The sequence below is a fragment of the Corythoichthys intestinalis genome, chromosome 3, assembly GCF_030265065.1.
Source record: "Corythoichthys intestinalis isolate RoL2023-P3 chromosome 3, ASM3026506v1, whole genome shotgun sequence".
Taxonomy (NCBI): domain Eukaryota; kingdom Metazoa; phylum Chordata; class Actinopteri; order Syngnathiformes; family Syngnathidae; genus Corythoichthys; species Corythoichthys intestinalis.
In genome coordinates, this window is record NC_080397.1 from 62016389 (window position 1) to 62040330 (window position 23942).

The 23942-nt window shown below is 40.8% G+C and overlaps 1 protein-coding gene across 1 annotated transcript in view; it reads right to left on the reverse strand.

The window, feature by feature from the left end:
• The window catches only part of tmem8b (transmembrane protein 8B), a 118454-nt gene that overhangs the window by 58226 nt on the left and 36286 nt on the right, over positions 1-23942 (reverse strand). Inside the window, exons 5-6 of the mRNA XM_057831844.1 lie at positions 19262-19530; positions 15135-15517 (exon numbers count right to left, since the gene is read on the reverse strand). Coding sequence (XP_057687827.1) covers positions 15135-15517; positions 19262-19530 — 652 coding nt within the window. The remainder of the gene's footprint in view (positions 1-15134; positions 15518-19261; positions 19531-23942) is intronic.

Genomic DNA, 23942 nt, shown 5'->3' on the forward strand with positions numbered 1-23942 from the left:
ACTGTCAAGTCTAATGTATTTCATGTCATTTGTCAATGGAGCTAGGGCTTTTAATGTTTATATGGTTTAGCGATAGCACTCTCACTACATACATATGTGTATGTTGTCGGCGATTAGCCTAGCAATGATCTTAATTGTGGTTGTCAGCCCAAAACCCTCTAAATATATATTAAATGCATCTTACCAGATATAAAATGACTACTACATAATCTGTGGTACTCGTTTGGAGCCCAGTTTTCTCGTCAAATTGCAGCAGCCCATCTCGCTCTCTCCTCTCCGTGTCTCTCGGAATCCGGTAGAACTTCAAGTCTCTCCGTCTATCTTCTCTGTTATTGCAACCGACCGCCACACATGCCTTCACCATTTTGATTATTAATGTTAACGAGCAGAAAAACACGCCGTAAATAGGAGGAATGTACGTAGCCGTAACAGATCAACACGATGTGTTGACGGACAAGTGGGCTGCACCAGTCAGGAGAGCGGAGTTGTGACGTCACGTGGGTAGGGTCTATATGACCAAACAGAGTACTGAACGGGGGTCAGGGCTACATTTCTCACCAATATGAACCTAGTTAACTCATTTGCTCCTAAAAATGTATGAAAACATTCTATTTTTAATTGTTTTAGTCTCCCAAAAACGTATTTATACGTCTTTTAAGTTTTTTTTTTTGTTTGTTTTTGTTTTTGTTTTTTGCACAATCCACAACGCTCAAAACTCATTTTAAAGCAATAAAACTGTCCACTGGGGGGCAGTAGCACATTTTGTTGAGGCCCAAGTACACTGCATGCGTGACCGTTGCGTTTCCGGTCCGACTCCGGTAAAAAATAGCGCGGGAGCCAATCCGTTCCCATTATATCCTATTGTTCAACGTATACCGGCCGCGTCAGTGCTCCGGCTTGACTGCGAACCACCTCCGGCGTGCCGCATGCCCGCCGGATGGTATAGGCTATTTTCTATTTTTGCCGGACACGCATCCGGCAAAATGGGCGGAGCTGGGCCTGGACGTAACAACCCAGGTGCCTAATCACGGTTTAAACACGAGCGAAGATGGATGATGAGCGCTTCATCATGGAGGTGGAAACCCACAAAATCATTTATGATGCAGCAGATCCTTTCTATAAGGACAATATAAAAAAGGAAGCTGCAAGGTGTCCTATTATGTGTGTTTTTCTGTCCCGATCTCATCATGATGCAGTCATGTCTGTCTCTTAATTCCAGATTAACTAAAATATCATATGCAAAGAAAATATGTGCTCTCTCTCTGCTTCTCTGATGAGTATAGACTCCGTGTGTTTTTCGTTGTTTTAAATGGCACATTATCGCGCGCGATCACGCGAGAGCTCACGGGGGGGACGAGGTTGGCGGACCGCAGCCGTGCAGCAGCCGGTATGATTTGCCTGTTTTTGACGGACTGCGTGGCACGCAGGCAACACAGAACCGAACCGGAACGGCAACGATTACGCATGCAGTGTACTTGGGCCTTAAGAGCTCATCTTGGGCCAAGAAAGGAAATGAAGAAAAATAGTCAGGAAACGAAAGTTGAAGGGATTTTGTGAAGACGCGTGAGAATTTGAGAAAAATGTGGTCAACAATCGGGAAAAAAAGGTATACGACACTGGAGGAGTGTTTTGAAAAGAAAACGAAACCATCATCAAAGAAGGATTCAAAAAAATATATCTTGCTTAGCCACACGGTGATGGCCACAACAGCGTCAGGTTCCACACGTGTTCTGCGAAGCTCACGTTGCGTTACTCCTGAGCCGAGGTTGAAACCAACGATGAAGATGATAAAAAAAAGTGAGACCGATCTTGATCCGGACTCATCAGATTACGGGGAGCCACCTCATTCACCCAGGAGCAGCCGAGAGCCTTCCCTGTACAATAGTTTAGTTATGTGTAAATGAATTGTTACTTTGCGATCAAAAGCTCTAGTTGTCTTGTTGTTTATGTCATTTTGTAAAAGGAAAACACTATTCAGATGTTCGGGATTTAACTAAAGCAAAAAATAGTTGTGTTAAAGTCAAAGCTATGTTTGAAATGTATGCTTTCACAAAAAGCTCAATATCTCAGTTTTTTCTTCAGAAATTGGAAAATTGCTCAAACTAAGCAATTTTTTTAGGCTGATTTCTAAAGAATGGACAAATATATGAACTTTTTTTTCCTGCTAAAAGAAAAGTAATCTTTCTTTTGGTGGGTTCCATGTTTATTTAGCAATAGAACAATTTTCTGTGGGCCTTGCAAAATCAGTCAAAATACAGTAAAACGGCCGGGAGCGAAGGGGGAAGGATTTTGAGGCATTCCAGGGTCACTTCCTGTAGATACAGTGCCTTGCAAAAGTATTCGGCCCCCTTGAATCTTGCAACCTTTCGCCACATTTCAGGCTTCAAACATAAAGATATGAAATGTATTTTTTTTGTCAAGAATCAACAACAAGTGGGACACAGTCGTGAAGTGGAACAACATTTATTGGATAATTTAAACTTTTTTTAACAAATAAAAAACTGAAAAGTGGGGCGTGCAATATTATTCGGCCCCTTTACTTTCAGTGCAGCAAACTCACTCCAGAAGTTCAGTGAGGATCTCTGAATCAGTGGCGCTCCCAGGGGGTGGCCAGGGGTGGCCACGGCCACCCCTATAAATTGGTTGGCCACCCCACTGGCCACCCCGCTTGCCAGTATATCGTTAGATTGTTGTAGCATCAGTTATGCATTTCATCCCAAATGAATGCATTTATTTTGTTTTGTTAAATGTAGGGCTGTCAAATTTATCATGTTACGGGCGGTGATTAATTTTTTTTAAATTAATGACGTGAAAATATTGATCGCAATTCGCTGTACAACTCATTCACACATTGCAGCAAACAGCCTACAATGGCGCCGTTTTACTTATATACAGAGATAAGAGGCAGAGTGGAGTAGATACAAGCATTCATTTGGGCCGTGCTTTTAATTGGCAAAAGCTTTTTCATCTCTCCCACAGCACCTATAAATATTGTGGGAAGCGACGTGGGGAAAAATGATAGGAGTTGATCTTTTTCTTAACACCCTGAAGTGTACCCAACTCAGAGAATATATAGCATTTGCAGCCACCACACACAGTCATGGTTGCACCACTTCCCATTATGCATTTGGGCAGAACAGTTAAGTCGCTACAGTATCATTTACTGAAAGTTCAACAAATACATTAGATGGCAATATTTAGTCACAATATACAAACTCACATTTATCCTTTAAGAATTACAAGTCTTTCTATCCGTGGATCCCTTTCACAGAAAGAATGTTAATAAAGTTAATGCCATTTTGTGGATTTATTGTTGCAATAAACAAATACAGTACTTATGTACAGGATGTTGAATGTATATATCCGTCTTGTCTTATCTTTCCATTCCCACAATAATTTACAGAAAAATATGGCAGATTTTAGAGATGGTTTGAATTGCAATTAATTACGATTAATTAATTTTTAAGCTGTGATTAACTCGATTTAAAATTTTAATCATTTGACAGCCCTAGTTAAATGTACAACTTATGCCTAATATATACATAACACAATAAAACAGAATTGTTGTGGAACTCAAAATGTTGTCTGGACAGTAATGGACTAGGCACATTAAATCATTAGTAACATCAAATATTACACTATACACCAAAGTATATCAGTAGCCGTGTCCTTAAGTCTTTTAAGTTTTCCCCTGACCTTTTTACTGCGACAATATAATGAAAACCTGAAATTATGGCTTTTAGTTTTGGCCACCCCAAGATTTTAAGTGGCCCCATCTGGCCACCCGTATGAAACATTTCTGGAGGCGCCACTGCTCTGAATGATCCAATGTTGTCCTAAATGACCGATGATGATAAATAGAATCCACCTGTGTGTAATCAAGTCTCCGTATAAATGCACCTGCTCTGTGGTAGTCTCAGGGTTCTGTTTAAGTGCAGAGAGCATTATGAAAACCAAGGAACACACAAGGCAGGTCCGAGATACTGTTGTGAAGTTTAAAGCCGGATTTGGATACAAAAAGATTTCCCAAGCTTTAAACATCTCAAGGAGCACTGTGCAAGCCATCATATTGAAATGGAAGGAGCATCAGACCACTGCAAATCTACCAAGACCCGGCCGTCCTTCCAAACTTTCTTCTCAAACAAGGAGAAAACTGATCAAAGATGCAGCCAAGAGGCCCATGATCACTCTGGATGAACTGCAGAGATCTACAGCTGAGGTGGGAGAGTCTGTCCATAGGACAACAATCAGTCGTACACTGCACAAATCTGGCCTTTATGGAAGAGTGGCAAGAAGAAAGCCATTTCTCAAAGATATCCATAAAAAGTCTCGTTTAAAGTTTGCCACAAGCCACCTGGGAGACACACCAAACATGTGGAAGAAGGTGCTCTGGTCAGATGAAACCAAAATTGAACTTTTTGGCCACAATGCAAAACAATATGTTTGGCGTAAAAGCAACACAGCTCATCACCCTGAACACACCATCCCCACTGTCAAACATGGTGGTGGCAGCATCATGGTTTGGGCCTGCTTTTCTTCAGCAGGGACAGGGAAGATGGTTAAAATTGACGGGAAGATGGATGCAGCCAAATACAGGAACATTCTGGAAGAAAACCTGTTGGTATCTGCACAAGACCTGAGACTGGGACGGAGATTTATCTTCCAACAGGACAATGATCCAAAACATAAAGCCAAATATACAATGGAATGGTAAAAAAATAAACGTATCCAGGTGTTAGAATGGCTAAGTCAAAGTCCAGACCTGAATCCAATGGAGAATCTGTGGAAAGAGCTGAAGACTGCTGTTCACAAACACTCTCCATCCAACCTCACTGAGCTTGAGCTGTTTTGCAAGGAAGAATGGGCAAGAATGTCAGTCTCTCGATGTTCAAAACTGATAGAAACATACCCCAAGCGACTTGCAGCTGTAATTGGAGCAAAAGGTGGCGCTACAAAGTATTAACGCAAGGGGGCCGAATAATATTGCACGCCCCACTTTTCAGTTTTTTATTTGTTAAAAATTTTTAAATTATCCAATAAATGTTGTTCCACTTCACGATTGTGTCCCACTTGTTGTTGATTCTTGACAAAAAATTTAAATTGTATATCTTTATGTTTGAAGCCTGAAATGTGGCGAAAGGTTGCAAGGTTCAAGGGGGCCGAATACTTTTGCAAGGCACTGTATGGGTCACTTCCTGTTGTTTTGGGGGCACTTGTTGATTTGGGGGCATTTCGTGTTGACCCTGTACAAATTGGGTCACTTCATGTACTTATTAGGTCACTTCCTGTGGATTTTGAAGCATTTCAGGGTCACTTCTTGTTGATTTTAAGGCATATCACTGTCACTTCCTGTTTATTTGGGGGCATTTCAGGGTTGACTTCCTGTACATATTGGCTCACTTTTTGTACACATTGGGTAACTTCCTGTTGATTTTGAGTCACTTTAAGGTCACCTACTGTAGATTTTCAGGCTTTCCAGGCTAACTTCCTGTACATATTGGGTCACTTCCAGCTGATATTTAGGCCATTCGAGGTAACTTTCTGTTGATTTGGAAGCATTTTGAGTTCATTTCCTGTAGGTATTGAGTCACTTCCCGTACATATTTTGTAACTTCCTGGTTATTTTGAGGCATTTCAGGATCACTTCTTGTTCATTTTTAGGCTTTCCACAGTAGCTTCCTGTACATATTGGATCACACAGTTTATTTGGGAGTATTTCGGATTAACTTCTTGTACATATTGAGTAATTTCCTGTTGATTTTGGGGCTTTCCTGGGCAACTTCCTACTTATTTTGGGTCACTTCCTGTTGATTTTGGGTGTTTCGGGGTGACTTCCTGATGATTTTGGAGCATTTCGGGTTGACTTCCTGTACATTTTGGGTCATTTCCTGTACATGCTGGGTAACTTGCTGTTCATGTTGAGGCTTTCCAGTGTAACTTCTTGCTCACATTGGGTCACTTCCTGTTAATTTTGAGGCATTCCAGGGTCACTTCCTGTAAATATCGGGTCACATCTTGTTGATTTACGGGCAATTCGGATTGACTTCCTGGACATATTGGGTCACTTGGTGTACATATTTGGTAACTTCAAGTTGGTTTTAAGGAATTTTAGGGTCACTTCCTGTCTATATTTAGTCATTTAAGGGTCACTTCCTGTTTATATTGGGTCGTTTCCTGGTAATATTGAGGCTTTACTGGCTCACTTCCTGTTGATTGGGGGGTATTTTGGGTTCACTCCCTATACATATTGGGTCACTTCCTGTTCATTTTGAGGCATTCCAGGGTCACTTCCTGTAGATATGGGTCACTTCCTGTTGTTTTGGGGGCACTTCTTGTTGATTTGGGGGCATTTCGTGTTGACACTGTACAAATTGGGTCACTTCGTGTACTTATTGGGTCACTTCCTGTTGATTTTGAAGCATTTCAAGGTCACTTCTTGTTGATTTTAAGGCATATCACTGTCTCTTCCTGTTTATTTGGGGGCATTATAGGGTTGACTTCCTGTACATATTGGTTCACTTTTTGTACATGTTGGGTAACTTCCTGTTGATTTTGAGGCACTTTAGGGTCACCTACTGTAGATTTCCAGGCTTTCCAGGCTAACTTCCTGTACATACTGGGTCACTTCCAGCTGATTCTTAGGCAATTCATGGTTACTTCCTGTCGATTTGGAAGCATTTTGGGTTGACTTCCTGTAGGTATTGAGTCCCTTCCTGTACATATTGTGAAACTTCCTGTTGATTGAGGAATTTCAGGGTCACTTCCTGTTCATTTTTAGGCTTTCCAAGGTAACTTCTTGTTGATATTGGATCACTTCCAGTTTATTTGGGAGTATTTGACGTCTTGTACATGTTGAGTAACTTCCTGTTGATTTTGGGGCTTTCCTGGGCAACTTCCTATTTATTTTGGGTCACTTCCTGTTGATTTTGGGTATTTATGGGTGACCTCCTGTTCATATTGGGTCAATTCCTGTTGATTTGGGGCATTTCGGGGTCACTTCCTCATGATTTTGGTTGACTTCCTGTACATTTTGGGTCATTTCCTGTTCATGTTTGGTAGCTGGCTGTTCATGTTGAGGCTTTCCGGGGTATCTTCTTGCTCATAGGCTACGTTCATACTACAGGTCTTAATGCACGAATCCGATTTTTTCGTGTTTTTCCGACTCGAGTGAGGCATTAACTTGACGGTCTGAACGTGACAAGTCGCATAGAACGGGACCATTTCAAATCCGATCTGGGCCACTTTCGTATGTGGTCTAAATCCGATCTGGGCCACATTTTTCCAGACTGTCGCGGCGGTCTGTAATGTCCAGTCCCGCAAATCGGATTTAATGCAGCAATTACGTCATCAAATAGCGAGAGAGTCGTTACCGTAGCGATGCACCTGTGCGTTATTAGCGCCTAGCTTGCAGTGAACACGGCGTTTGAGGAAGGGCTGAGCTTGAAAACAGTCATAAAAAATAAAAACGGGTTGAGGATAAGCCTGAGAATGCTCAGTTTTCTCTCTGTTCCAAGTGAGCAATATTTCAACATTGCCTCCACGGCCGAGAGTCGGGACAAACTGCCCGTATGTGTGTGTGACGTGCACGGACAGTGCGTGCATGCTATCGATCCATATAAACTTTGAATATAAGCCTAAACGGGGATTATTTATGTCTGTTATTTGTGTCCACCTTTTGAAAAGCAAAATATGATATCCCTGGAATGACGATGACGTCTGTCATTTGTTTTGATGCTTCTGCGCATGCGGGTCTTCTTGCTTAGCGCGTGTCGGACTGCGAATTAGTGCGCATGCGTAATACTTGAACGGTCTCAATGGATAAAGGCAGTCTGAACGGGCACACCAAAAAAACGGATATGACAAAAAATCGGATTCGTGCATTAAGACCTGCAGTATGAACGTAGCCATATTGGATCACTTCCTGTTAATTTTGAGGCATTTCATTGTCACTTCCTGTACACATTGGGTAATTTCCTATTAATTTTTAATCATTTCAGAGTGACTTCCATTCAAAATAGATTGAACGTCCATCGCCGTCAATGGCGGCAAGCGAGCTAACAGCCAGTTGATAATCAATCGCTTCTTTCATTTGCTGCATTCAGCGGCATTGGTGCATTTACAAAACCACCCCAAACTAATTAAAATCAACTTCCATTCGGCTCCTTAATGTACACGCATTCCCCTCGATGTGATTTGCGAGGGAAAAAACAAGCAATTTGTGTTGGCTCAGTTCAACACCTTCCGCTAAATAAGTTTCTCAAAGGTGGTGCATCCCTGATTAAAAAAGAAAAAAAAGCTAATAAGACATACAGTGTTAGTAAAGTCTTACTCATTATAGCGCACGTAAGCCTGAGTTGAAGAAAACTTTGAAAATGGGATCTGAAGCGATTAAATGAATGTGTAGGGACGGGGGTGAAAAAATCACATTGCATCCAATTTCGCGTCCTTTTCTAACGAGTGACGCAATGCGGACGAGACGTTCTGGCTTTTGTGAGCGCAAATCTGCCAGATTTCCCCCAAAAGGACGCTCGCGACGAGCAAACGACACATTGCTGCTTTGGGGCACAAATGTGTCTATGGAATAATAAAGCGTGACAGCCTCTCGCAAGGCTGGAAGACACGGCAAGGTTTCATCTCGCGGTGATGTCGACGAGTTGAAATCTTGTTTTCTTGAGGATTTTTCCCCCCCTCTAGTGGGGGCAGGGAAGAATGGTTTTTCAATTGTTTTAAATGTTGTTGTTATTATGACTACAGTGTTATCAAAATAAAGGTTATAATAAAGTAGGAAATGCATTTTGTGGAGAAATTACGATGGTAGCTTTACTGTGATGGTATATCAGGTTGATTTTGAGGTATTTTCAGGGTCACTTCCTGTTAATTTTGGGACATTTCAGGGTCACTTCCTGTACATATTGGGTAACTTCCTGTTAATATGGGAGGGGCTTGTGGTGACTTCCTTGGGGTTATTTTGGGCTCAATTTCTGTATGTATTGGGTCACTTCCTGTAGATACCGGGTCACTTCCTGTTGATTTGGGAGCATTTTGGGTTTACTTCCTGTTCACATTGGGTAACTTCCTGTTGATTCTGATGCATTTTAGAGTAACTTCCTGTTCTTTGGATCACTTTCTGTTGATGTAGAGGCATTTCAGCATCACTTCCTGTTCATATTGGGTCACTTCCGATTGATTTGGGGAATTTTTGGGTTTACTTCCTGTTCACATTGGGTCACTTCCTGTTGGTTTGGTGGCATTTTGGGTTCACTTCCTGTACATATTGGGTAACTTCCTCTTGATATGGGAGGGGGTTGTGGTGACTTACTTGGGGTTATTTTGGGCTCAATTTCTGTACGTATGGGATCACTTCCTGTTTATTTAGGTAACTTCCTGTTGATTTTGAGGCTTTCCAGGGTCACTCCCTGTAGATATCGGGTCCCTTCCTTTTGATTTGGGAGCATTTTGGATTGTTATTTCTGGCTCAATTTCTTTACGTATTGGGTCACTTCCTATTCATATTGGGTCACTTCCTGTTGATTTTGAGGCATTTCAGCATCAATTCCTGTTCATATTGGGTTACTTCCTGTTGATTTGGGGACATTTTGGGTTTACTTCCTGTTCACATTGGGTCACTTCCTGTTGATTTGGTGGCATTTTGGGTTCACTTCCTGTACATATTGGGTCATTTCCTGTTGATTTGGTGGCATTTTGGGTTTACTTCCTGTACATATTGGATAACTTCCTCTTGATATGGGGGGGGGGGGTTGTGGTGACTTCTTTGGGGTTATTTCTGGCTCAATTTCTACACCTATTGGGTCACTTCCTATTCATTTGGGTAACTTCCTGTTGATTTTGAGGCTTTCCAGGGTCACTTCCTATTCATATTGGGTCACTTCCGGTTCATATTGGGTCACTTTCTGTTAATTTTGGAGCATTTTGGGTTGACTCCAATACAAATTGGGAAACTTCCTGTTGATTCTGAGGCATTTTAAAGTAACTTCCTATTCATATTGGGTCACTTCCTGTTGATTTTGAGGCATTTCAGCATCACTTCCTGTTCATATTGGGTTATTTCCTGTTGATTTGGGGACATTTTGGGTTTACTTCCTGCTCACATTGGGTCACTTCCTGTTGATTTGGTGGCATTTTGGGTTCACTTCCTGTACATATTGGGTCACTTCCTGTTGATTTTGAGGCATTTCAGGGTCACTTCCTGTTGATTTTGGGGCATTCCAGGTTCACTTCCTGTTTATTTGGGTAACTTCCTGTAGATATTGAGTCACTTCCTGTTGATTTTGGAACGTTATGGGTTGACTCCTATACAAATTGGGGAACTTCCTGTTGATTCTGAGGCATTTTAATGTAACTTCCTGTTCATATTGGGTCACTTCCTGTTGATTTTGATACATTTCAGCATCACTTCCTGTTCATATTGGGTTACGTCCGGTTGATTTTGGGACCTTTTGGGTTTACTTCCTGTTCACATTGGGTCACTTCCATTTGATTTGGTGGCATTTTGGGTTCACTTCCTGTACATATTGGGTCACTTCCTGTTGATTTTGAGGCATTTTGGGTTCACTTCCTGTTCATTTGGTGGCATTTTGGGTTCACTTCCTGTATATATTGGGTAACTTCCTCTTGATATGGGCTGGGGGTTGTGGTGACTTCCTTGGGGTTATATTGGGCTCAATTTCTATGCGTATTGGGTCATTTCCTGTTCATTTGGGTAACTTCCTATTGATTTTGAGGCTTTCCAGGGTCACTTCCTGTTCATATTGGGTCACTTCCTGTAGATATTGGGTCATTCCTGTGAATTTTGGATCATTTTGGGTTGACTCCAATTCAAATTGGGGAACTTCCTGTTGATTCTGAGGCATTTTTAAGTAACTCCCTGTTCATATTGGGTTACTTCCTGTTGATTTCGGGACATTTTGGGTTTACTTCCTGTTCACATTGGGTCACTTCCTGTTGATTTGGTGGCATTTTGGATTCACTTCCTGCACATATTGGGTCACTTCCTGTTGATTTTAAGGCATTTCATGGTCACTTCCTGTTGATTTTTGGGCATTACGGGTTCACTTCCTGTACATATTGGGTCACTTCCTGTTGATTTTAAGGCATTTCAGGGTCACTACCTGTTGATTTTTGGGCATTACGGGTTCACTTTCTGTTCATTTGGGTAACTTCCTGTTGATTTTGAGGCTTTACAGAGCAACCTCCCATATTGGGTCACTTCCTGTTGGCTTGGAGGAATTTCAGGGTCATTTCCTGCAGATATCGGGTCACTTCCTGTTTATTTGTGGGCATTTCGGAGCCACTTCTTGTTGTTTAGGTGGTATTTTGGGTTGACTTCCTTGAACATGTTGGGTAACTTCCTGCTGATTTGGAGGTATTTCAGGGTCACTTCCTATACATATTGGGTCACTTCCTGATGATCTTGAGGCATTTTAGGGTCATTTCCTGCAGATATCGAGTCACTTCCTGTTTATTTGTGGGCATTTCGGGACCCCTTCATGTAGATATTCTGTCAGTTCCTGTTGATTTGGCGGCATTTAAGGGTCACTTCCTGTTCATATTGGGTCACTTCATGTTGATTTAGGGGCATTTCGAGTTCATTCTGTACATATTAGGTCACTTCCTTTTGAATTGAGGGTCATTTTGGGTTGACCTCTTGTACATATTGGGTCATTTTAGAAAGTGACCCCAAGGGGTTACCTGCCTAAGCAACGCTACCATCACAATTTCTCCAGCAGTTTTAGGGGGGCATTGAGCGATGATGAACCAATGCCATTGACGCCAATAGACGTCCAGTCCAATCCAACTGGGAGCGATCGATTTTTTGGTTTTCCTCCACTATGACAAACCGGAAAACAAACTGTTGTATTTTTTGAAGTTGTTCCACAAGATACTTTCCGCCGGGATGCACATAATAAATGTTGTTTTCCCCTTTGAAAATGTCAGCAGACACGCCGTGCATTAACAATTCATCCAAACATATAAGAAATCCGTAAATGAATGTAGCGGAAATTGCGTTTGAAAACGCACTGAGGGCGTTTAGGGACATTGAAAAAAAAAACAGAACAGGGGTTACCATTCATGTGTGTCTGCGAGGTGACGGTAATCACTGTCACTCCACGACATCAGTCAATAAACCATCCGATGAATTATTCACTCCATTAATCTCATTTCTGAGACAGGAAGAACCGCGAATGCGCTTGTTTGCTTTTTTTTGCGGCCGCTTAGATGAGATGATCAATTTCATCCGCGCGTTCACCGGAGATGAAAGACGCGTTTGCATATCACACGAAGTGGAACAGAAGGGAAACGGCGTCCAGGTTGTAGTTCTGCACCTGTTGGAGCCGAGCCGGCGGGAGTGCCGATCCAGATAAAAAATAGGATTAAAACAACAGGGGATTTCAAATAACTCACTTTGGGCGCCTTTACGTCAATGCCGCAAATTGAAATGATTCTCTCAGGCTCTCGTCACTAGAATTTTCATCACTCCCACTGTCAGTCTGATGGATCGCAGAAAACGACACTACAGATTAAAATTGATCATACGCTTGATCGTTAACCTAGGTTGAACGCGGAAGAAAATGGACAAAAATCAATGTAAGGTTTGTAAAAAAAAAAAAAAAAATTGTTATCGTAAAAGTTGTTATAGTAGATGGTAAGTTTAAGTTCTCATGTTTGTTACAGTGTAATCTGAATACGTACTAGCTAAGGTTGGTGAACCTCTTTCACTACTTCCATACTCAAAACTATGCATTTTTACTGTACCAATATTTAGAAAAAGCAAAAGTCCCACATGGATGCTTTGATCAGATTACAGTTCTCATTTTTGTGTTACTGTAAATCCACAATTTTGAATAGGTTCTGGACAAGGTTGGTGAATATTAGTAGGAAACCTCTCTGACTACCCCCAGACTCAAAACTATGCATTTTTTACTCTACCAATATTTGGAAAAATGAATTAAAAGTCCTACATGTATACTATGATCACGTTACAGTTCATTTTTGTGGCACTGTAAATCCACAATTCTGAATAATTTCTAGACAAATATGTTGAATATTTTAAGTGGGCCTCTCTGACTATTCCCAGATTCAAAACAATGCATTTTACTGAAACTGTATTGTATTTATTTATGTATTTATTTATTTAATTTCATTAAATGTCCTAGATGTGGATTTGATCTGGTTACAGTCCTCATTTTTGTGGTACTGTAAACCCCCCATTCTGAATTAATTCTGGTCTTTTACTACTCCCATACTCAAAACTATGCATTTTTACTGTACAAATATACAGCAAATTTGAATTAAAAGTTCTACATGTCCACTTTGATCAGGTTACGGTTCTCATTTTTGTGGTACTGTAAATCCACATTTTTAAATAGGTTCTGGACAAGGTTGGTGAATATTAGTAGGAGACCTCTCTGACTACTCCCAGACTCAAAACTATGCATTTTTACTGTACCAATATTTTGAAAAATGAATCAAAAGTCCTACATGTATGCTTTGATCAGGTTACAGTTGTGATTTTTGTGGTACTGTAAATCCACAATTCTGAATAGTTTCTGGGCATGGATGGTGACTGTTAAAAGTGGACCTCTCTGACCACTCCCAGACTCAAAACTATGCATTTTTACTGAAACAGTATTTAAAAAAAAAAAAAAAAAAATAATGAATTAAATGTCCTAGATGTGGATTGGATCTGGTTACAGTTCTCATTTTTGCGGTACTGTAAATCCCCCACTCTGAATTCTTACAACTCCCATACTCAAAACTATTCATTTTTACTGTACAAATATATAGTAAATTGGAATTAAAAGTCCTACATGTCGATTTTGATCTGGTTACAGGTTACAGTTTTCATTTTTGTGGTACTGTAAACCCCCCATTCTGAATAATTCTGGTCTCTCACTACTTCCATACTCAACTATGCATTTTTACTGGAAGAATATATAGCAAATTCAAATTAAAAGTCCTACATTATCATGCATACAGTATATGTTTTACCCCCACGCCCACAAAAGTCAAACTCCGCCTGTCGGTACAGTACCTTTACATTGACTCTTTTTCAGTGAGAAGGTAATTCTGTGTCACTTGATTATTCCCTTGTCTCTCTGTGTATGCCTGTATCCTTCCCATTAGTGTGTGAAAATTCATTTTAAAAAATATTTCAAACGTAGGATGTCTACCGACGTCAATGAGTTACTAAATAAAACAAAAAGTCTGAAGTTACAGCCCAATAGGCCGCCAAGATAAACCAATCACTCTCCCATTGGAATACATTGAATGTGTAAACAGCAGACCTTTAAGCTACTTAAAAGCTAAAATAACTGGTGTGCAAAGATATTACTGTAAATGGCAGCCATCCATCAATGTGCCAAGAAGAAAGGACGCAAGTCAAAGTTTTCAGGTGGGATTGAATGTGTCATCCACTTGTTATTTCAACACTGACTGACTGCTTTCTATTAAAAGTCCATCTGGCAGCTCCCCAGCTCGCCCGCCCGTCCTTCTCTCCCCCGAGTCACTGCAGGTGCATTGTTAATGCCATTACCAGCCGAAGGACAAGCTAACAAAGACATATCCGACCAATTCTTTATGCACTTTGCCCACTGTGCGCTGTCACAATTTGACAGCGACAGACGACTATTTCCACTCCCGTTGCTTTCCATAGGTATTTGGTGTTTTCAGCCTTTCGGCTAGGTTTGAACAGCGTGAGTCATTGATTATTAATGATAAAATAAATAAACAGAATATCCACCCTGTTTTTTTCTTTTTTTCAAAAAAATAAAATGGCATCTTGAAATATTAAAGAGTACAGTATTTGCAGTAAAAAGTTTTTAACATTTATTTTAATATTTTTTTTCTAAAAATGTTTTTAAAATGTTTTTGCCATGTGGCAAAATGTTTTTGCCATGTAGCAATTTTTTTTTTGCCATGTGGCAAAAAATGTTTGCCATGTGGCAAAAATGTTTTGCCATGTGGCATTTTTTTGTTGCCACTTGGCAAAAACCATTTTTGATTTTCGGCCCTGCTGAAAGATTGACTATAGTTAGGCAAAAAAAAAAAAAAAGGATTTGGGACAAATCTTTCACTGTCTCTGACTCTATAAAAGCTCAAGAAGAAGAACTCACCATGTTGAGCTTCAATTCCATGTTCAGAACGCCGCCGCTGTCCAAAACAGGCATGAGGTTGATGGCGAAAACGGCGGCTCTGTCGGGCGGGATGGATATATTTGGACCGAAGAAGACGTAGAAGTGCACGGAGAAAGTGTCCAGCTCGTTGCGAAGAGTGGGCCGGACTGGCCAACACTTGTCGGTCCCGGTGGGGGGGGCCAGGTAAACCACGCCGTCCCCCGAGACGCTCGGGTGAGTGGCGTTGTACGACGCGCCTCCCGGGGCCGCCGCCGCCAGACTGTCGGACAAGGAGAAAGACATGGCCGTGCCGAACGACTGCGGCATGTTCATGGACGAGCCGGCCGGGGATTGCTCCTTAGACGAGTTGGATTTAGAGCAGTCTGGTTAGGACAGAAAGTAAAAAAAAAATACAATATTCAGAAAAACCCGGAACAAAATATTCTGTGTTTGAACCAATGGCATAGGTTTGGTCTTAATATTGGTAGGGACGATATAACAGCATAACCTGCATGTTCACTTTTTGCTGGGGACGTGACATTAATAAGACCAAACATATTTGGAGAATGGGGGTCAGGGCTACATTTCTCACCAATACGAACCTAATTAATTGATAGGCTAAATCAGACACGTCCAAAGTCCGGCCCGGGGGCCAAATGCGGCCCGTGGTCAAATTTCATCCGGCCCTTAGCCTCTGTCATAAAATCAATAACACCTGGCCCGCACACAGACTTAACAAATTGGTCAGCAGTCCCGCAACCAGCATATGAAGTAGCTTACACACGAAATGCTGCTCCTCATTTACCCACTAAAAGGCAGCAGCACTTTAACCCTTTATTGCCAAATGTATGACATTTGATACACCTAAAATTTCATGATTTTTAGACTAATTTAGAATTTTGACATTTCTTTTTTTGGAAAAAAAACTGCAGGTTCCATAGGGAAAAAAAACATGATTTAGCATGGGTTATAGATATTAGAGCGCTTATTACACATATTCATTTTGACTTTTCACAAATTTGAAAAAAAAGTTTCATTAGGAACCTAATTTTCAAATTATGGGATTCTCTGATATTTGCTTCATGTTGCAGGTATTTAAGGGCTAAGCAACATTACTCCGTGTGACCCTCTACTTCCAATTTTCTAAAATGGCGACAATCAACAACAAAAAAGATGACTGTGATGGCTGACTCTTCAAGGATAGGTGGAAATTGGACTATTTCTTCACTAAAATATGCAACAACTGTGTCTTGCCTCATTTGCAAAGAGACAGTTGCTGTTTTTAAAGATTTCAATGTGAGGCGATATTACCAAACAAGACACGCTGACATGTACGAACAGATTACAGGGAAGATACGCAGCGAGAAATTGAAGCAACTTGAAGCTAGTTTAATTTCACAGCAGTAGTATTTCGCAAGAACCCGAAAGCTGAAAGAGAACGCTGCAAAGGCTAGTTGCGAGATTGTTGAAATTATTCATTAAAAAAAAAAAATAAAGCAAATGTGACACACTGAATAGCTTGCTAAATTTTGCTTAAATATATTGTTCTACGTAAAGGACGTCAGCCAAGGTCGGGCCCCTACATTTTTACCACCCCAAATCTGGCCCCCTTTGCAAAAAGTTTGGACACACCTGGGCTAAATGGTTAATGCAAAATAAATCTGTATTGACCTTTACTAACGTTCACACTGCAAATTTATAACGTCTTAATCTGATAATTTTTGTTAAATCTAGTCAAATAATTTGCCACAAACCAAAAAAATGCCACATTCCAAAATCCATTTTGCCACATACCAAAAAAATGCTACATGCCAAAATACATTTTTGCTAAAGGGCAAAAAAAAAAAAAAAAGGGAAATGGGACATGGGACATGGGAAAATCAAGTTTGCCACATTCCAAAATACATTTTGCCAAATACCCCAAAAAATGCCACATGGCAAAAAAAAAGTGCCACATGCCAGAATTCATTTTGCCACATACCAAAAAAATGCCACATGCCAAAATAAATTTTGCCACATGCCAAAAAAAAACTGCCACGTGGCGAAATATATTTTGCCACATACAAAAAAAAAAAAAAAATACACCATGCCAAAATACATTTTGTCACATACTAAAAAAATGCCACATGTCAAAACACATTTTTGCTAAATGCCAAAAAAAAGCCACATGGGAATATCAAGTTTGCCACATGCCAATACATTTTGCCAAATACCAAAAAAATGTCCCATGGCAAAAAAAAAGTGCCACATGCCAGAATGCATTTTGCCACATACCAAAAAAAGTGCCACATGCCAAAATGCATTTTGCCACATACAAAAAAAAAATGTCACATGCCAAAATACATTTTGTCACATACCAAAAAACTGCCACATGCTAAAATACATTTTGCCACATACTAAAAAAAATGCCACATGGCAAATACATTTTGCCACATGCCCAAAAATACCACATGGAAAAATATATTTTGCCTCATGCCACATTTTGCCACATGCTAAAATATATTTTGCCACATACCAAAAAAATACCACATGCCAAAATACATTTTGCCACATACTTAAAAAAAACAGTCATGCCAAAAACATTTTGCCACATGGCAAAAAAAAAAGCCAAATGGCAAAAATCAATTTTGCCACATACCAAAAAAAAAGGCACATGACAGAAAAGAATATCACATGTCAAAATACATTTTGCCACATACCAAAAAAATGACACATACCAAAATCCAATATACCACATACCAAAAAAAATGCCGCATTGCGAAAAAAAGTGCCACATGCCAAAATACATTTTGCCACATACCAAAATACATTTTGCCACATACCCAAAAAATGCTAAATGCCAAAATACATTTTTCCAAATGGCAAAAAAAGAAATGCCACATGGCAAAATCAGTTTTTCCACATACCAAATACCACATTTCATTCTCGCTGTCTATCTGAATTAGGGCATTTACATGGAAAACGCATCTTTACTGACGGAAATTTCAGGTAACGAGACTACTTCCAGAACCAAGTCTTTTCATAAATAGAAATACCACTGAATACTGTGTATTTTGCAAAGCATCCCCACTATATATAACAAAGGGCAGCCTAGTTTCTTGTCAGGAAAGTGTGAGAGTGCCAACAAGAAGCCGGATGATCCTGAAGGGTTCTTCAATTTAAGCCCACGAAAGGTCAAGTAAGATCAGGCCGGTCCAGCAGGGAAAAGACATACTGTGAATAATTAGTGCCTGTGTTGCCATGGTGACAAGGTGCACTGTAACACAATGTCGAATTGAGCGGACTTCCCGCAGATTTCGCAACCCTCCCGCAGGGCTGAGAACACATGACATTTCTGCTCGTTGCAGGATAAGTCGCATGAGGACCCCCCTCTTCAGGAACAAGCCCCCCCGGAGATGAATATTTGCATCGGGAATTATGTTGTCAAGACTTTTAGAATATTCCTTTTTGTTTTTCATTGGCGTTTCTTCCTAGCAAGTAATAAAAACATAATTGTACAAAGGGTTCTAATAACAGAAGGCTGGCTTACGTTGCATTTAAAGTGTTTTGTGGATGTTTGAGCAGGCTGAACAAATGACTTAAAGCCACGCGGAGCCAACATTTGTTGAAAGCAGGCAGGGAAGCTCCAAAAACCTTTGCAATGGTTCCCCCTGGGTAACGGCTGCTGTTTGATTGGTGCCATCCATGACCATTTTGCAACGGGTGGCTTTGTGTGCAATTACTGTGAATCTCTGTCTCATTAAAAAGCTTCCTGTTTACATAGCGGAAGGCCGCCGAAGGGGACGACTCTTTCTGCTCGCTGCCTTAATATTGCCAGTAACATAAAATAAGTCAAGCTGTTATTGCCTGTTTGCGTAGGAACTTGGCGTTCACCCACCACCGCGCCTCAAGTAGACTGTCGTGTAAAGAACAAGGAAGGAAGTATATAAACCTTGTGAAAATAGATATTTAAAATATGTACTCTAATAATTCAATAACGTAACGATCATAAAGTGATCACGAAATTCCTTTTCGGATCCCGGTGACCTTTGACCTCATGACCCCAACCCAAATTTCATCTCATTGGCTGCCACCCGTCCCAGTCAAAATGGATTAGCACAACCAAAGGAAGCCCAAAAAACACTCACCCGTAACTTGCACGCCGATGCGGAAGTTGACCTCGGCGTTCGTGAGGTATCGCTCCACCAGGATGTAGTACCATCGCTCCCAGGCGGGCACCGAGGCATCCAGCTCGCAGGGGCTCCACTCCCGGCAGTCGAGGGCGCTGGAGTTGTGCACTGGGGGAGCCCGCTCTCTGATCTTCAACACCACGGGACAAGTGTCGCCGCTTTTGTTCTTAACGCCGCAGTTGAGGAGCTGAACTTTCACCTTTGATATGTAGTTGGGAACAAACACTCTGTACAAACAGACACACGAGCAGCCATTTTAGAGAAAACAATGTAGTATGAATAACCGCCAAAAATTAAGGGATGGATGGATGGATGGATGGATGGATGGATGGATGGATGGATGGATGGATGGATGGATGGATGGATGGATGGATGGATGGATGGATGGATGGATGGATGGATGGATGGATGGATGGATGGATGGATGGATGTTCACATGATAATTATCACGGTTTTACAATTATCATGTTTTCACATGATAATTATCACAGTTTTACATGATAGTTTCCACGTTTTTTTACATTGTAATTATCAAGTTTTTACAATATAGTTTTCAAGTTTTTACATGGTAATTATCACAGTTTTACATGATAGTTTCCACGTTTTTTTACATTGTAATTATCAAGTTTTTACAATATAGTTTTCAAGTTTTTACATGGTAATTATCACACTTTTAGATAATTTTCACGTTTTCACATGATAGCTCTCACATTTTTAGAAGTTAATTATCACCTTTCTACATAATATGATTTTACTGTACGTTCTCACTTTCATTTTACCGTATCAGTCCATGGAAGAAACATTCAAGGAAGGAAGGAGGGAGGGAGGGAGGGAGGGAGGGAGGGAGGAAGGAAGGAAAGAAGGAAGGAAGGAAGGAAGGAAGGAAGGAAGGAAGGAAGGAAGGAAGGAAGGAAGGAAGGAAGGAAGGAAGGAAGGAAGGAAGGAAGGAAGGAAGGAAGGAAGGAAGGAAGGAAGGAAGGAAGGAACAGATACACAGGTGCACCTTATATTCGGGAAATTACAGTAAGTAAGGAAGGAAGGAAGGAGCAGATACACAGGTGCACCTTATATTCGGGAAATTACGGTAAGGGAGGGAAGGAAGGAAGGAAGGAAGGAAGGAAGGAAGGAAGGAAGGAAGGAAGGAAGGAAGGAAGGAAGGAAGGAAGGAAGGAACGAAGGAAGGAACGAACGAAGGAACGAACGAAGGAGCCGATACACAGGTGCACATAATATTCGGGAAATTACGGTAAGTGAGGGAGGGAGGGAAAGGAAGGAAGGAAGGAAGGAAGGAAGGAAGGAAGGAAGGAAGGAAGGAAGGAAGGAAGGAAGGAAGGAAGGAAGGAAGGAAGGAAGGAAGGAAGGAAGGAAGGAAGGAAGGAAGGAACAGATACACAGGTGCACCTTATATTCGGGAAATTACAGTAAGTAAGGAAGGAAGGAAGGAGCAGATACACAGGTGCACCTTATATTCGGGAAATTACGGTAAGGGAGGGAAGGAAGGAAGGAAGGAAGGAAGGAAGGAAGGAAGGAAGGAAGGAAGGAAGGAAGGAAGGAAGGAAGGAAGGAAGGAAGGAACGAAGGAAGGAACGAACGAAGGAGCCGATACACAGGTGCACATAATATTCGGGAAATTACGGTAAGTGAGGGAGGGAGGGAAAGGAAGGAAGGAAGGAAGGAAGGAAGGAAGGAAGGAAGGAAGGAAGGAAGGAAGGAAGGAAGGAAGGAAGGAAGGAAGGAAGGAGGGAGGGAGGGGCGGGCAGACAGACGGACGGATTTTCACATGACAATTATCAGGGTTTTACAATTATCACATTTTCACATGATAATTATCACAGTTTTACATGATACAGTGGGGCAAATAAGTATTTAGTCAACCACTAATTGTGCAAGTTCTCCCACTTGAAAATATTAGAGAGGCCTGTAATTGTCAACATGGTTAAACCTCAACCATGAGAGACAGAATGTGGAAAAAAAACAGAAAATCACATTGTTTGAATTTTAAAGAATTTATTTGCGAGTCATGGTGGAATATAAGTATTTGGTCAATACCAAAAGTCCATCTCAATTCTTTGTTATGTACCCTTTGTTGGCAATAACGGAGGCCAAACGTTTTCTGTAACTCTTCACAAGCTTTTCACACACTGTTGCTGGTATTTTGGCCCATTCCTCCATGCAGATCTCCTCTAGAGCAGTGATGTTTTGGGGCTGTCGTTGGGCAACACGGACTTTCAACTCCCTCCGCAGATTTTCTATGGGGTTGAGACCTGGAGACTGGCTAGGCCACTCCAGGACCTTGAAATGCTTCTTACGAGCCACTCCTTTGTTGCCCTGGCTGTGTGTTAGGGATCATTGTAACGCTAAAAGGCCCAGCCACGTCTCATCTTCAATGCCCTTGCTGATGGAAGAAGATTTTCACTCAAAATCTCTCGATACATGGCCGCATTCATTCTTTCCTTTACACAGATCAGTCGTCCCGGTCCCTTTGCAGATAAACAGCCCCAAAACATGATGTTTCCACCCCATGCTTCACAGTGGGTATGGTGCAATTGAGTATTCTTTTTCCTCCAAACAAGAGAACCTGTGTTTCTACGAAAAAGTTCTATTTTGGTTTCATCTAACCATAACACATTCTCCCAGTCCTCTTCTGGATCATCCAAATGCTCTCTAGAAAACCGCAGACAGGCCTGGACGTGTACTTTCTTCAGCAGGGGGACACGTCTGGCAGTGCAGGATTTGAGTCCCTGGCGGCGCATTGTGTTACTGATAGTAGCCTTTGTTACTGTGGTCACAGCTCTCTGTAGGTCATTCACTAGGTCCCCCCGTGTGGTTCTGGGATTTTTGCTCCCCGTTCTTGTTATCATTTTGATGCCACGGAGTGAGGAGGGAGTTGAAAGTCCGTGTTGCCCAACGACAGCCCCAAAACATCACTGCTCTAGAGGAGATCTGCATGGAGGAATGGGCCAAAATACCAGCAACAGTGTGTGAAAAGCTTGCGCAGAGTTACAGAAAATGTTTGGCCTCCGTTATTGCCAACAAAGGTTTTTTTTTCCACATTCTGTCTCTCATAGTTGAGGTTTACCCATGTTGACAATTACAGGCCTCTCTCATATCATCCAAGTGGGAGAACTTGCACAATTAGTGGTTAACTAAATACTTATTTGCCCCACTGTATGTACTGTATGTATGTATGGATGGATGGATGGATTTTCACATGATAATTATCACGGTTTTACATGAGTTTCCACGTTTTTTACATTGTAATTATCAAGTCATTACGTGATAGTTTTCAAATTTTTACATGGTAATTATCACACTTTTACATAATTATCACGTTTTCACATGGTAGCTCTCACATTTTTACAAGATAATTATCAACTTTCTACATAATAATATTCTTTTATATAATTATCACGTTTCATACATAATAGTCATGTTTTTACATAACTATAATGAACGGGAAAACTCAAATTTTTACAAGATGGTTATCACGTTTTTACATGATATTTATGCTGTTTTTTCATGATAGTTTTAGCAATTTTAAATGATAGTTTTTACATTTTTAAAAGATAATTATCACATTTTAACATGATAATTATCACAATTTTACATGATAGTTTTCACGTTTTTTACACTGTAATTATGTTTTTAGGTGATAGTTTTTACATGGTAATTATCACACTTTTACATAATCACATGATAGCTATCACATTTATACTTGATGGTTATCACGTTTTAACATGATAATTATCACATTTTTCGACATTTTTACGATTAACACATTTTCACATGATAATTTTCATGGTTTTACATTTTGGTTTTCCACGTTTTGACATCGTAATTATCATGTTTTTACATGATGATTGTGGCGGGGCTCTTGCTCCCAAAAATGGCAACCGAAGCAGAATGATGTTTTTTGAAGTGTTTTTATTAACAACGTTCCCAACAAATAACAAGCAGTGTTCTGTGACAAAGTGCAAAAGTGATTATTTACAAAAGTTAATCCAACATTCACCATATTTACAAAAACATTAATTGCATGACAAATAAAATAAAAAGGTCTGTTACCTGATCTGCACCACTGCGTGACTCCAAATGACTGAGGTAGGAAAGGTAGGTCTGTCCTTATATTTCTCCTGGCCCCTCCCCTTCAGCCAATTAACTCAAAAAGTTTAGTTTTCTGTTCAACAACTCCAGTTTGTTCAATATTAGCTTCACTATAAATTAAAGAAAAATACAATAAACTAAATACTGGTACTACCATACCGAAAAAACATTTGGAAAGAAAAATAAATTTACGATGGCCAAAAACTCAAGCCGTATTGAGACGTCACTCGCTGACGGCCCGCTCGCGATGTCATAAAACCAGGAAGTGAATGTGCGCTCTGTTTTGACAGTTCAGCATGGGAATTGAGGATGACTACATGTGGAAATGTTTGTTAGGAGTGAGTACGGCATAACGATGTTGTGGCGGCAGTCTAGTGTGCACCCCAGACCCCCGCGATGCCTAAAGATTCAACAGGTACGGTGTGAATGTACGTGCGCACGTGTGTGTGAGTCAAAATGAGCAATATTGTGTCAAAATGAATACTATTGATAACGCCGAGTCCACCGTGTCTCACGCGTTATATTGCGGACGCCG